The sequence below is a fragment of the Ambystoma mexicanum genome, chromosome 14 (assembly GCF_040938575.1).
Source record: "Ambystoma mexicanum isolate Mex_15411 chromosome 14, UKY_AmexF1_1, whole genome shotgun sequence".
Lineage (NCBI taxonomy): Eukaryota > Metazoa > Chordata > Amphibia > Caudata > Ambystomatidae > Ambystoma > Ambystoma mexicanum.
Genome location: NC_090940.1, coordinates 616,717,396 through 616,730,562, shown reverse-complemented (window position 1 = coordinate 616,730,562; position 13,167 = coordinate 616,717,396). Strand labels below are relative to the sequence as shown.

At 45.9% G+C, this 13,167-nt stretch overlaps 1 protein-coding gene across 5 annotated transcripts in view; it reads left to right on the top strand.

Annotated features, from left to right (window-relative positions):
• TTLL5 (tubulin tyrosine ligase like 5) overlaps positions 1 to 13,167 on the top strand; it is a 769,178-nt gene that overhangs the window by 276,798 nt on the left and 479,213 nt on the right. For all 5 annotated transcript variants that reach the window (XM_069638032.1, XM_069638034.1, XM_069638033.1 and 2 more), the window contains one exon: positions 4,665 to 4,822. In XM_069638032.1, the coding sequence (XP_069494133.1) occupies positions 4,665 to 4,822 (158 nt within the window). The remainder of the gene's footprint in view (positions 1 to 4,664; positions 4,823 to 13,167) is intronic.

The window sequence follows — 13,167 nt, the reverse complement described above, 5'->3', positions numbered from 1 at the left end:
TTAAAAAAATGTTTTAAAAAAAATCTAATGAGGGGGTGGGGGAGACTGGTTGGCCTCCCGCCATCTTCAGGAAGGATTTACCCAGGGACCAATGCAAAAGCAAGTGGATTTCTTCTGTCACTGGGTTCTAGGGAGTCCAATGTATACTCTGACGGGATCCCTAGAGAATGTTATGTTTCTCATGTTCCATTAAGCCAGTACAAGCCTCAAAATGTGCCCCCTTGCGTACGTTCTCTTGGCTATTGTCCCTTTGAACAGGGGCAAGACTCTTTTCTTTACAAAAAGTCGATCAGACATCACTTTGATGGGCTCCGTCACCTTTTCCTCCTCCAGAAACAATCCATCCCAATGGGACTTGAAGTTAGTTTTGTATTCCTTGATGAGGAAACTCATTGACCCTATGGTTTCTTGTGACCTTGACCTCCCTTGAGAGGTGAGAGTTGTGCAGGTCTCATCATGCCGGGAGCCTTCTACTTCTTTTTACTACAGTCTTTTATGCTGTCAAGGTGTTCTTGGGACAATTATGTACTTAATCCCAAAAGTCCTCTCTGATTTTCACCTAAAACAGGAGATTTATTTACATGTTTTTCAACCTCAGCCTGATGGTTGTCTGGCATTGGAAGCTCTCAACATTTTAGCTGTTGCCAGGTCATTGAAGTTCTATTTGAACCAAAGGAGACCATTCCATCGGTCTGATAAGCTATTTGTCACTGAAGATGGTGTTTTTTCTGCACTCAAGGGAACCAAGTCCACCATTTCCAGGTGGGTTGTGTGATGCATTGCTAAGGCATACACCCTGCATGGTCTTTCAGCTCCAGAAAGACTCCACATGCATTCCACTGACCTAAGGCAGCATCCATTGCTTTCCAGAGGCATATGCCCAGCTCTAAGATATGTTAGATGCTCACGTGGAGTACTATCCATGTGCTCTGCTAGTTAGGATTTGTAGGATTCTTTTTTTAGGATTTGTACCACACACAACTGCCGTTTGAATCCTCTCCAGTTGCTCTGGTGAATCTGGGTGGGTGAGTTTTGTTAGTTGGGAGTAGAGGGAAGGACGAGATTGCAGTGTTTTGTGTTTAGGTTGCAGATCAGAACGATTTCGGTAGTGTTTTCAAATGATTGGCCTTACTGTCAGTTGCATTATGGCGAGAGGTGTTTGGCTTTAGTGGTTGATGCGGGAAGATGTCCTAGGTTGATGTTCAGGTATTCTGGGATACCGAGAAAGCATTCTCTTATGGTTTTGGCAATGCTTTGATGTGATGTCTTCTTGTCGTATAGTTTCCTGAGCTCTATGTTTTGTGTTCTTGGTGCATAGTTGGGGTGTTCCATTAAGCTGTGTCTACACATGAAAGTTGACTATTGAAGAGTGTCGTTTCCACTGCTTGATGGGTGTAGATAAAAAATTCCACCTGTTAAGTAATGAAGAGCTAGGTTTTTCGACTTGAATTTCAGATGAGCAACCCTGACCAATTGCACCCTCCACAACCTCTGGTCATGCACGCCTCAGAAGTCTCACGTCAGTGTGTTTCAGTTCATGGCAGTCTTTCTAAACATTCTGTCGGGTGACAGGGTGTTGATCTTCATGGAAAACACTATGGACTTTATTTTATATATACAAAGTGTGGTCAGGGTGTCCCCTCTATTAAACATCCCAGGTGATCTCTAATAATGGGACAGCTCTTCTTGAAGTCTTTTTTGATGAATCCGATGGAGTCATCAGTTATTTCCTGCCGGTAACTTCCCATGTGGCCTGGGACGGCAGCCCCCAGCTAATCCTAACCCTTCTAAATTTGGCGACTCTAGGGGTTTCTGGCAATGTGTTGGCGCAGGGAAGCGTAAAGATCGAAATTTAATTCAGAATTCTCTGAGGCGGCTTGGATTGCTCACTTTGGAAATCTTTATAAGATTGACAAACTGGTCCCCAGCATGGAAAATTGTGCTATTCCTGAAAGGGATAGGGAGGAGGACCATGTTCCATTATTGGTGTCTATGAGTGCTACTGAGTCAGCACTTATGTCGCAGAAACTGGGGAAAGTCCCTGGACTGGACATGGTCCCTATTGATTGGTATAGACAGGAAGCGGTTATACGGCTTCCCTGTTTGTTCAAACAATTCAATGCCTTGTTAGCAACTAATAAAGTTTCATGCTTATGGACCCAAGCAATACTTGTCCTTATATACAAGAAGGGAGATGGGGGATGTCCTTCCAATTACCGGCTCATCTCCCTTCTTGATGCGGGAGGCAAGGTGTTTGCCAAGGCACTGCTGGGTCATCTAGACTCATGGAGTCTGGAGGTGGGGGCTTTACACAATATTCAGTCTGGATTCCAGGATAATGTCAGTACAGTAGATCAAGTTTTAAGGTTCTACTTGACCCTGGAAACATTTTACGCTGAGGAATATGAACATCTATGCTGTTTTTGTTGATCTCAAAAACGCTTTTGATAGTGTACCCAGAGCAAGATTGTGGCAAACATTGACTAAACTGGGCGTGCCGTTCGTCATTTTAAGAGCAATTCAATCACTTAACACTAACATTGGGACGGTAATTAGGCACTTGTTGGATGGTCAAACTACTTCCAAAGTAAACATGGGTGCTGGAGTCAGTCAAGGCTCTGTCCTTGCTCCAAGCCTGTTTTGTCTATTCATCAATGGGGTCATTGATCTATTGGTGGCTGAGTACACTGATACCCCATCATTGGCAAATGAAAGAATTCCAATTCTCTTATTTGCAGAGAATGCCATTCTGCTTTCTCAGACCCCAAAGGGCCTCCGGAGGCAAATGATGATTTTTGAAAGCTTGTGCGAGGAAAATGGATTGTCAATAAATGTGCAGAAGACGCAGTCAGTGGTGTTTAGTAGAAGTGAGGCTAAGAAAACACTGCGCCTCATAACTAGCCTAAGGGATGGCTCTATTGAGCAGATTAATAAATATGATTATTTAGAGGTTTGAATGAGGGTCAATTGTGTATGGAGTGATCAGGTGAACTGGACAGGACTAACGTTGACTAGGTATTGTGGGGCTGTGTCTAGAGTCACCCAGGCCCATGGGGCAGGCCCGGTGAGTGCTATCTTACAGATCTATAAGAGTCAAGATAGACAGGCCGCCCTTTACAGAGCTTTGGGGCATGTGTAATATGGGTATGCTTCAGGTTGTAGAACAGAAATTCCTGAAAACAGCCTTGTGTTTGCCCGTAAATGCCCATAATATCATGGTCTTATGAGACTTGGGCCTGCAGAGTATTGGCTTTATATGTCATGTGAGGCCAGTGTTTCCCCTGTGCTAGACTCTGGACAAACTGCAACCTGGGTAATTATAGAAAAGTTGTAAAGGATGTCTTAACCCATCCGGGAGAACCGAACTTACCCTGTCTGACGTCCATAAGAAATAAGTTGACTGTTATGGGGAGAGAGAGCTATTGGCTGTAACCCGAAACAATTCCAAGAAACTTTAAAATGCAATTAAAAAAGGCCTATGAAAGCAGGTGGGAGAGTGAAACCTGTGTGAAACGCGTGAACTTAGTTAATTTAGCCCCATACCTGTTAAGAAAGGAACATCCTGGTTTTGAATATTACTTACATAAAAAGCAGCCGAAATTGATGAGAACTCTCTATATGAAGCTGCGTATTGGTATTTTGCCCCTTGCTAGCTTAAAGCACTTTTTCTTTTGCCAAGAGTATCTTTACATTAGAAGAAAATATCTGTTACTACTTTTTAAACAGTCTTGTGTAATAAGTGTTATGGAGGCCCTCTACCGTTGTCTGGTGGTGGGAAGTGAAGTAGCAACCCACTGCATGGGGAACTATGTACTTCAGGATTGGAGGAAGAGATCTAAAAACGTTGCCTCACTGATGCAAAATGTTAGTTCTGGATGGTTAATTGATTGTTTTCTTTTCATGAATGTTTTCTGTGTATTTGAAGTGTCATAGTTTTATGCTGTACTTTTATTCACAATATTTGTTATTGATTGCGATTCTTAATGTTCTAAATTTTGTATGTGACTTTTATGATCTGTCTTTGGATTGAAATAGTTATATGGAATGAAAGTAAGTGGTGGTACAGTAATGGAGCAGCAGGGCCATTACTATGAGTATGGAACCATTAGCTAAGTTGGAGAATCCATTTTAAGTTTGCTCTTCTGGTTTTGTAATTGTTGACTCTTTGGGGGTGCTCTTCATTTAATATGCAGGCCATCCATAAAAGAAGGCATGACCATCACTCTGTATGATGGATGGCCACTCTGTATGATGGATGGTCACTCTGTATGATGGATGGCCACGCTAATGCACGATTACTTTGATGTATTGTCACTCAGCTTGATGGTTCCTTATTCAGTGTGTAGGATCGTAACTCGGTTTGTAAGGGAGTCACTCAGTTTGTAGGGTTATTGCTCAGTCTGATGGACCATCATCACTCAGTTTACCCAGTTTGTAGTCCTTTATTTGATTTGCAGGCGTCCCCAAAGGGATATCATACAAAATAATCTGTACAAGACTATCCAAATGTGTTCAAGGGACCATGTTGGGCTAATGCTCATGTGCTGACGCATGCCATGGCATCACGAGTGTACATGAAAAAAATACATAAGCTGCAGCGGTATCCTGAATGCACACGGAGCGCTCTAGCCCTTCTAGTTAAAATGTCCCCTTTCACTCCCTAGAACTCTCCGAGATGGTGGCATGGAGTTCGGCATATCATCCTCATATTCAGAAGTCAAGTTACATGCAGCACTTTATGAACGGAAACTCCTGTCCCTGGAGATGCGCAAGCGACGTCGGCGGCACGGCAAACCCAGACCAGGACTGGTGCAGCGCGCAGGTAAGGAATGGTATTCGGACCCTGTCACTGATATTTACTTTCCGGGTGTTTTTATTCCTTTAGTACAGTTGTTGCTAGTGCATGACATCTGTCATCCATTTTCATTACCAATGAACAGAAAATAAAAGGGACACCAATGTTGATGTGTACATGTTGTGTCCACCTTGTCAATATCGCAGGAGTCTTCAGTTTGTTACGGTATATGAAGTTTCTTCTTAAAGCTTTAAATTCTAATTAGATGGTCATTCTTTCTGTCATCAAGAACGGGGCAAAGGTAAATGATCTTTAAATGCGTTGATTTGGAGTTCAAATTCTTTTGGTGGTGACAAGCAATATGTTAAAGTGGGGCTGAATGGGGTCTATGGATGGGTTTCATGAGACTGTATAACCTAATTGGCTTGGCGAGGTGAGTAATGTTAGTGGCAATACCAGAGTGTATGTCATTTTAGTAGGGATGGGATCTCATCTAGGTATTTTGATCTCTGTGGCCCTGCGACATATATCTGGAATGATGGTCCGAGCTTTGCGATTTCTGCCATCTTGTTTAATTTTTGACTCGGATGTTTTTGTTTGTGAGTTACATAGATCGGCTACTGCTCGAAAATGAGCGGTTGTTGTTGGGTTCATATTTTCTGGGGTTCCCTCATGTTGTCCTTGTGAGGCAGTTTCTGTGTGAAATTTCTGGTCTGAAATGTATCCGTTTGGCGTGTATAGGGATTTCCTTTCAATTACAGAAAGAACAGCGTCTGATCCTCCTCAGCCTCCCAGAATGGTTTTTACGTTTGGTCTACTGTCATCGTAATTTCACAGGGCAAACTAGCCCCATCTTTGCCCATAAATATGGCTACTCTGTGCGATGTCTAGTGCCTTCCTTCTTACCATTTAGTATGCTCGATCTCTCTCTCGTGCCGTGGCCCTCCACATCCACTGCCACCCAACACATCCACTGTGGCACAGTGCCACTTGGAGCCCCGCCTTTCATCTCCATGGCTACGGCTCCTTTCGCGTTACTTCATGGGCCGTGCACTTGCTATTGCTCTTGTTTTTTTTGTACGCACTCTAGCACCCTCAGGGTTTCTCTTAGGATGCTAATAGCAATAATAAACTGTTCCACTTGCTTCATCTTCCAGTAACGGTGCTGGGCCCCTTGCCCTTACCGGTCAGTGAAGCACCTGAAACAGGATATTCACCAGTGGCTGAAACCCTAGTTCCCAACTCTACACTTGTGATTTGAATGGCGTTGTTCTCTGGTTCCTACCTGAAACCATCCTGCAATTTGCAGTTTTAGTCAAAAGTGCCTAATCTTGACTGAACAACCTGAATTCACTCATCAACAAAGTGACATATTGGATTAACAGAAAAAAAGCTGGTCCTCTAGCAAACAAATTAAGAGACCCTTATGGCCTGGAAATCGCGGTGTGTGGGGTTCACAAGACGTCATTAGATGGAAATTGTGCCACTGTGACATTTCAAACCCTGGTGTAACTCACCTTATTTTAAACCGTCATTCTTTTGATGATTCGTCACTTGACCATATAAGGATTGCTCGGTTAGGTTCATTTTACCACCTCATGCAGAGAAACAGTCTCATCTTAATTTCTACAGCTCTGTTGGTGAGGCAAGATAAGGGGTTCTTTCTCAATCCCTTAAACCAGTGGTCGAAGTGTACAAAAAGAAGTAGTGGAACTATGTACCCTACTGGCCTGCACAGCTCCCCCCAAACACCATCACCACGCCCGCTTCCATGAACAATACAAACCCCAAAACACATGTGCCTGTTTAAGGGAACATCCAGTGCATTGCACTGAAAGTGCAAGCTTGAACTTATTCCTACACTTTTATTTTAAAATGAAACCATTCCGGTATGGTTTCTTTTTAAAATAGAAGTATAGGAACGGTAAAACATAATTAAAAGAAGTAGAGGAGCACCGCTCCCGACCGCTCCCACCCACTTCAACCACTGCCTTAAACATAAGGATTTCAGTTGGAGAACCTACATATGGTATGTGGCGATTAATGCTATTGATAAATTACCATCTTATGCTTAGATGCTTAATGGGCAGAGCTGAGTTATTATTAACCGCCCTGATGATTCATGGGTTCCTGGTATTGATGATCATTGGCTTCACCTCCCTTCCATCATGTACAGTCTCTTTCAGGGATCACCTCGCTTCCATCATGTATAGTCTCTTTCAGGGATCACCTTGCTTCCATCATGTACAGTCTCTTTCAGGGATCACCTCGCTTCCATCATGTATAGTCTCTTTCAGGGATCACCTCGCTTCCATCATGTACAGTCTCTTTCAGGGATCACCTCGCTTCCATCATGTATAGTCTCTTTCAGGGATCACCTCCCTTCCATCATGTATAGTCTCTTTCAGGGAATCACCTTCCACCATTTATAGTCTCTTTCAGGGAATTGGTCCTTTTTAGATTTGGATTTGCTGATGCAATTGTGTGATTAGTCATTCATTTGTGCTTTTATGTCATTTGTATGCTTCTGGAATGGAGTTGGTTACTTCTGCTGCTACTGCCATTACTGGACTAAAAGTGAAGGATGACATGCTATGGCTAGTGTTGTGTAACCTTAGTTTAATAGTTATGTGCCATTACAGAAGGGAACTAACCACATGCCAATCAAAAGGCAGCAGTTGAACCCATAGGGTTTGGGCACATCACCTGTACTCTGAAACACACGGGAGCCTGGGCAGGCTTGGCTTATTGGATATCATCCATGAGGTGCAGCTTGATACACTTGGCACAGCGAGTAGGGGACCCAAGTCTGGGCATACACCTCATTTAGGGAGATCCCCAGTCCCTCCTTGGAAATGCTTGCACTAAGGCTTCTTAACACCTTGGTAAGACTCTGGGAAGCATTCCATTCCATTGTTTCTAGCTTGGCTGCACCATTACATAAGCTGGACAACCTTGCTAGTACGCCAAACCTGAAATCACTGTGGCCCGCTTCCAAGTTAAAACCCCCTGAGAACTACTTGAAAGAAGCTTGAAGCAAGATACACTGAAGAACACCCCTTTCAGCCACCCCAGAACACCACGAAGAGGTCTGTGGTGCTGCATAGCTAAGAAACCCGTTTATGGCTCACCACACTGTGCAATACCTGCCCACCATACTAAAATATCCCCCAGCATACCACAAAAATGCACCCTGTGGCACACCACACTAAATTGCACACTATCAAGCCACACTCGAGAGTCCCATGGCACATCGCATTATGATATGATATGGCATTTATAACGCGCCTATACGCAAGTGTTTCAAGGTACGACAAGGAAGGGGAAACAGAGGGAGGACAAAAACAACAATCTTACTAAGCCTAGTGGCATTCAGATCTCGCAAGTGCAGGGGAGCGGGGAGGGGAGAAGTGCCAGGGAGAGGTGCGGGGGGGTTGGTTGGACAAGTGCAGGACGAGGAATAATTGACACTCTATGCTAAGGAACCTCGTAACACGCCGAATTGAAAATATCCATTGCACAACATACTTAAGAAATCATCTTGTGCAACCCACTGAAATTCCCTCCTACCCCCAAACCCCCAGAGGCCAGCACACCACACTAAATGGCACAGAGGCACAACCACACTTGAAAAAGAAACCTGTGGCACAGGGCAGGCTTCTGAATAAGTGTACTCTTTAAATCAGAGCTATTACCAGTCACTATGCTTCGAGTGGATTGTGTCCTCCAACGTATTCCTCATCTTAGATGTATTCCATCCAGCTTTAGCTGCTTCGGAAAAAAAATTCGGCAGTGGGCGCCGTGCGTCGATGTCGTCGAGTCGATGGTCCCTCGAAGGCCTCCGTTGAGGGTGACGTCATTGGGTGTATAAGTAGCACGCGTGGCGCCCCTTGGCCTCAGTTCTGTTTTTCCGCAGTATACGTTGCTTCAGAGATTCGGCGTGCCTTGAGTTCTGTGAGAATAGCAAATAATACAAATATGTCCTCGTCATCGACGCCGACCACGACCCCGAGATAGGATTTCAAAAAGTGCAAGTCGTGCGGTTCAAAAATGTCGATCACAGACCCGCACCGAGACTGTTTGTGGTGCCTCGGAGAAGGCCACGACATGGAGGCCTGTACGATGTGTCAGGCGATGACGGGGAAGGCCTTGCGAGAGAAGTGGGGAAAACTACAGGTAGGTCGTAAATCCGACCGTAAAGTCTCTAGCGTCGAGTCGAGGTCCTGTGAGGAGAAATCTCCTCGACGCGAAAGGCATCGGTCCAGGTCCCGAAGCGATTCCCATCGCTCGTCGTCTTCAACGAAAAAATCGAAGAAACAACGCCACAGGTCCCCCTCAACCTCGTCCTCGGACAAATCCCCAAAAAGGATGAAATGTCCCACTAAACATTCATCATCCGAAGAATGGGAAGCATTCAGGGTCAAAATGATGCAGGTGTTCGAGAAAGCGAAGCCTCGGTCCGCACCTTCCTCGTTAGCCGGCCAGGAGCGTCATCGCTCCGACACTCGCGCGCCCTCGAGCCCGGATGATCGAAAGAGGAAGGATAGAGAACCTTCTAGGACGCCGAGCAGAAAAGCCACTCGAGTTGAGTCGACCGCTCGAGGTCACCGACGCCGTCCGAGACCGAACAAACCTCAAAGGGCAAGTCTTCGAAGAGCGCCTCGACGCCCTCGAAGCCGACGCCATCGAAGACAGGTATTACGTCGACGCCATTGACGCCATTGACGCCTTTGTCGACGTCGACCCCGAAGCCCTCGGCTCCGAAACCTCCAGTTCAGCAAAATCAGCTAGAAAAAGGGAAAGAGAAGTCTACAATACCTCTAATGCCTTCAGGACCCATTAATACTCCTCCTCCACCTCTCCCAGAAAAGGTTTTCAAACCTCTTCCTACGAAAGAGTTCTTCAAGTCCCTGACCTCAATTTTTGAGGAATAGGAGAAATCTGATGAGAATGTACCTTTTGGGCTAGAATATGGCACCCCAAATGTCCCAGAATGCCTGATTTCAGAAGAAAGCAGGATGAGGGATTTGGTTGAATCACTGCACAATGCAAGTGGTATTTATACATCTCCTGTAAATGACTTTGGTAGGCCAGAACCAGGAGAACATGCCAGTCCATAATACCGTCAGCTAATGACAAAGGTAAGAGATTATTTAGGATGGGCCAGACCTCCAGCCCAATTCATCCAAGATGATCTAACAGACATATTGGATCATGGTCCTAATGAAGACCCAATACTACCTTTTCACGTAGTCTTGCAGAATAGGGTGGCCAAAAATTGGGAGACTCCGGATTCTATTCCGCCAGTGAATAAATCCCTTACTTCAAAATACCGCCATGCCAGTAGCGACCCCGGCTATCTGGCTAAACATCCCACTCCCAAGAGTTTGGTCATACAGGCAGCCACAGCTTCTAACAAACTGGCGTACCTTTCTATCCCTTCGGACAGGTACAATAAGCGTGTGGATGACTGGGCACGGAAGGTATTTTCAGCTGGGAGTATGGCGTTAAAATCAGCCAACTCCACATGTGCCTTGGCAAAGTTTTCGTACACTCTGTGGGAGTGCATTGCGATGGCGGCGGAGCACATACTAGAAGGGGACAAACGGGAATGATTCCTAGCCATCGTTAGAGATGGAAAGGAGGCTATGCAGGAATCCCTTGAATCTGGATTGGGCATTGTAGATAGTGTGAGCAGATCCATGGGCACTAGCACGTTAATGCGCAGATTTGCATGGTTACGGAAGTCGGGCTTCGCATCAGACGTGCAGAACCGTCTCCTGAACATGTCCTTTGACAGGTCTCACCTTTTTGGCAGCAAGGCTGACGAGAGCCTTGAGAGGTTGCAGACCTCAAAGGCAGCTGCCAAGTCTTTGGGAGCTGCCATTAGGCAACCTCAGCCTTTTCATGCACCAGGTGAATCTTGGAGGGGACGATCCTATCGTTACTACTCCTCATATGGAAAGGCGAGAGGAATGGCCAGTCAAAGGGGCCAGAGAAAGGCCACTCGCAGTGGATGAGGAAAACGTGCAAAGCCAGCTCCAGCTACAGCCTCTCTGCCATCAGCGGCTGCAGCAACCGCCTCAAAACCACTTTCAGGACTTGCATCACAAGACACCTGTAGGAGGCAGGCTGTCACAGCATCTGCAAGAATTGCGAGCCATTACTTCAGATGTTTGGGCTCTAGAAATGATAGCCCAATGTTACTGCCTTCCTTTTCTAACGCAACCTCAAAGCAATCCACCAAGGAGACACTCTTTGAAGTTTTCAGACCCGCCCTTACAGTAGGAGGTTTTAACTCTGCTGGAGAAAGGTGCTATAGAACCAGTACCTGCAGCGGAGAGGAACAAGGGATGGTACTCCCCGTATTTTTTGATCCCCAAAAAGGACGGAGGACTGAGACCCATCCTGGACTTAAGAAACTTGAACAAGTTCCTCAGGAAGGACAAGTTCAAGATGGTTACCCTTTCTCCGATCCTTCAGGCCCTTCAACTCCAGGGTTGGTTGGTGTCATTGGACCTCCAGGATGCTTATTTTCATGCGCTGATTCATCTCAAGCACAGAAAATACCTGAGGTTCGTACTTGGCGACTCACACTATCAGTTTCGAGTCCTGCCATTCGGATTGACCTCCGCCCGAGGGTCTTCACCAAACTGATGGTAGTGGTGGCAGCGCACCTCAGGAGCGGGGGATTCACGTCTACCCCTACCTGGACGATTGGCTGATCAGAGCACGTTCTGCCGAACAAGCACTGGATCACCTGAAAGTCACCTGCCACTTCCTCCACAGACTGGGCTTCTCCCTCAATTTCAAGAAGTCACAAATGACACCTCAACGGCTCCAATATATAGGAGCTGTATTAGACACATCCCTGGGAAAGAGCTTGCCTCCAAGGTCGAGGGCTCAAGACATTCTTCAGATGGTTTCCAAATTCCAAAATGCCCAAAATCTTCAGGCCTACGACTTCTTAAGGTTACTCGGCCCCCTGGCATCCTGCATCTTTCTGGTGCGGGAGGCACGTTTACGAATGAGATCCCTTCAATGGGCTCTAAAGACTCAATGGTCCCAGTTCTCAGGTTAAATGACGGATCTTCTCCAGATTCCGAACAAGGTTCTTCAAGATCTTTTATGGTGGACTTGTTCAGAGAATATCCAGAAAGGAGAACTTTTTTGGCAACCATGGCCGGAGATCACAGTAGTGACGGATGACTCACTCAAGGGGTGGGGAGCTCATGCCAACGATCTGACAATCAGTGGTCGTTGGTCTCCATCGGAGTCCAAACTACACATCAACCTTCTGGAGCTAAGAACAATCAGACTAGCGCTGAAAGCTTTCCTGCCATCTGTCAGAGGAAAAAATGTCCTGATAATGACGGACAACACAGTGGCCATGCATTATCTAAACAAAAGAGGAGGTGTAGGGTCACTACCTCTGTGCAGAGAGGCAATGCAGCTCTGGTATTGGGCAATTCAAGAAGGAATCTCTTTAACAGCAGTTCACCTAGTCGGGGAGGCGAATATGACCGCAGATGCTCTGAGCAGGCAGAGCACGGTGTCCCACGAATGGGAACTGACTCAGGAAGTCATTCAAGAGATCTTCGCCCTTTGGGGAACCCCTCAAGTGGAACTATTTGCGACCGGAATCAACAAGAAATTCGAAAGATATTGCTCAAGGGAATTTCCCCCAAGAGGAGCTCTGGGGGACACGTTTGTGGTGGAGTGGAATTTCCCACTATTGTACGCGTTCCCTCCGATTGCCGTCATTCCTCAGGTCATCAGGAGACTGAGACGCTTCGAGAGCTGCATGATCCTAATTGCCCCGGATTGGGCCAGGAGAATGTGGTACCCGGACCTTCTAGACATGTCCATCTGTCCCCCAGTACGTCTTCCTCAGAGAGAGAACCTTCTCTCTCAAATGGAGGGTCAGGTTCTCCATCCAGAGGTCAAAACGATCAACCTTCACGCTTGGTATCTGAAAGGCTTAGGTACAAGGATTGGAACCTTCCAGATGACGTCATGGAGGTGTTGCTTTCGGCAAGAAGGCCAGCAACAAAGTCTCTATACCGTTGCCGTTGGAAAAAGTTTTGCAACTGGTGCAGAGAAAAGAATGTCTATTCTTTTCTGTGTTCTATTCCGGAAGTAGTGTCCTATTCCGGAAGTAGTGTCCTTCCTCCTGACCCTAGCACTTAGAGGTCTAAATGTTGGAACTATTAAAAGTTATCTTGCGGCGCTTTCCATCTTCAAGCGCTCGTCGGAAGAATGCTCCTTTTTCAAAATTCCTTTGGTAGTGCAATTTTTAAAAGGACTCACTAATGTGTTTCCTCCTTTCCCATTTCAAGTACCAATTTGGGATCTCAATCTGGTGCTAAAAT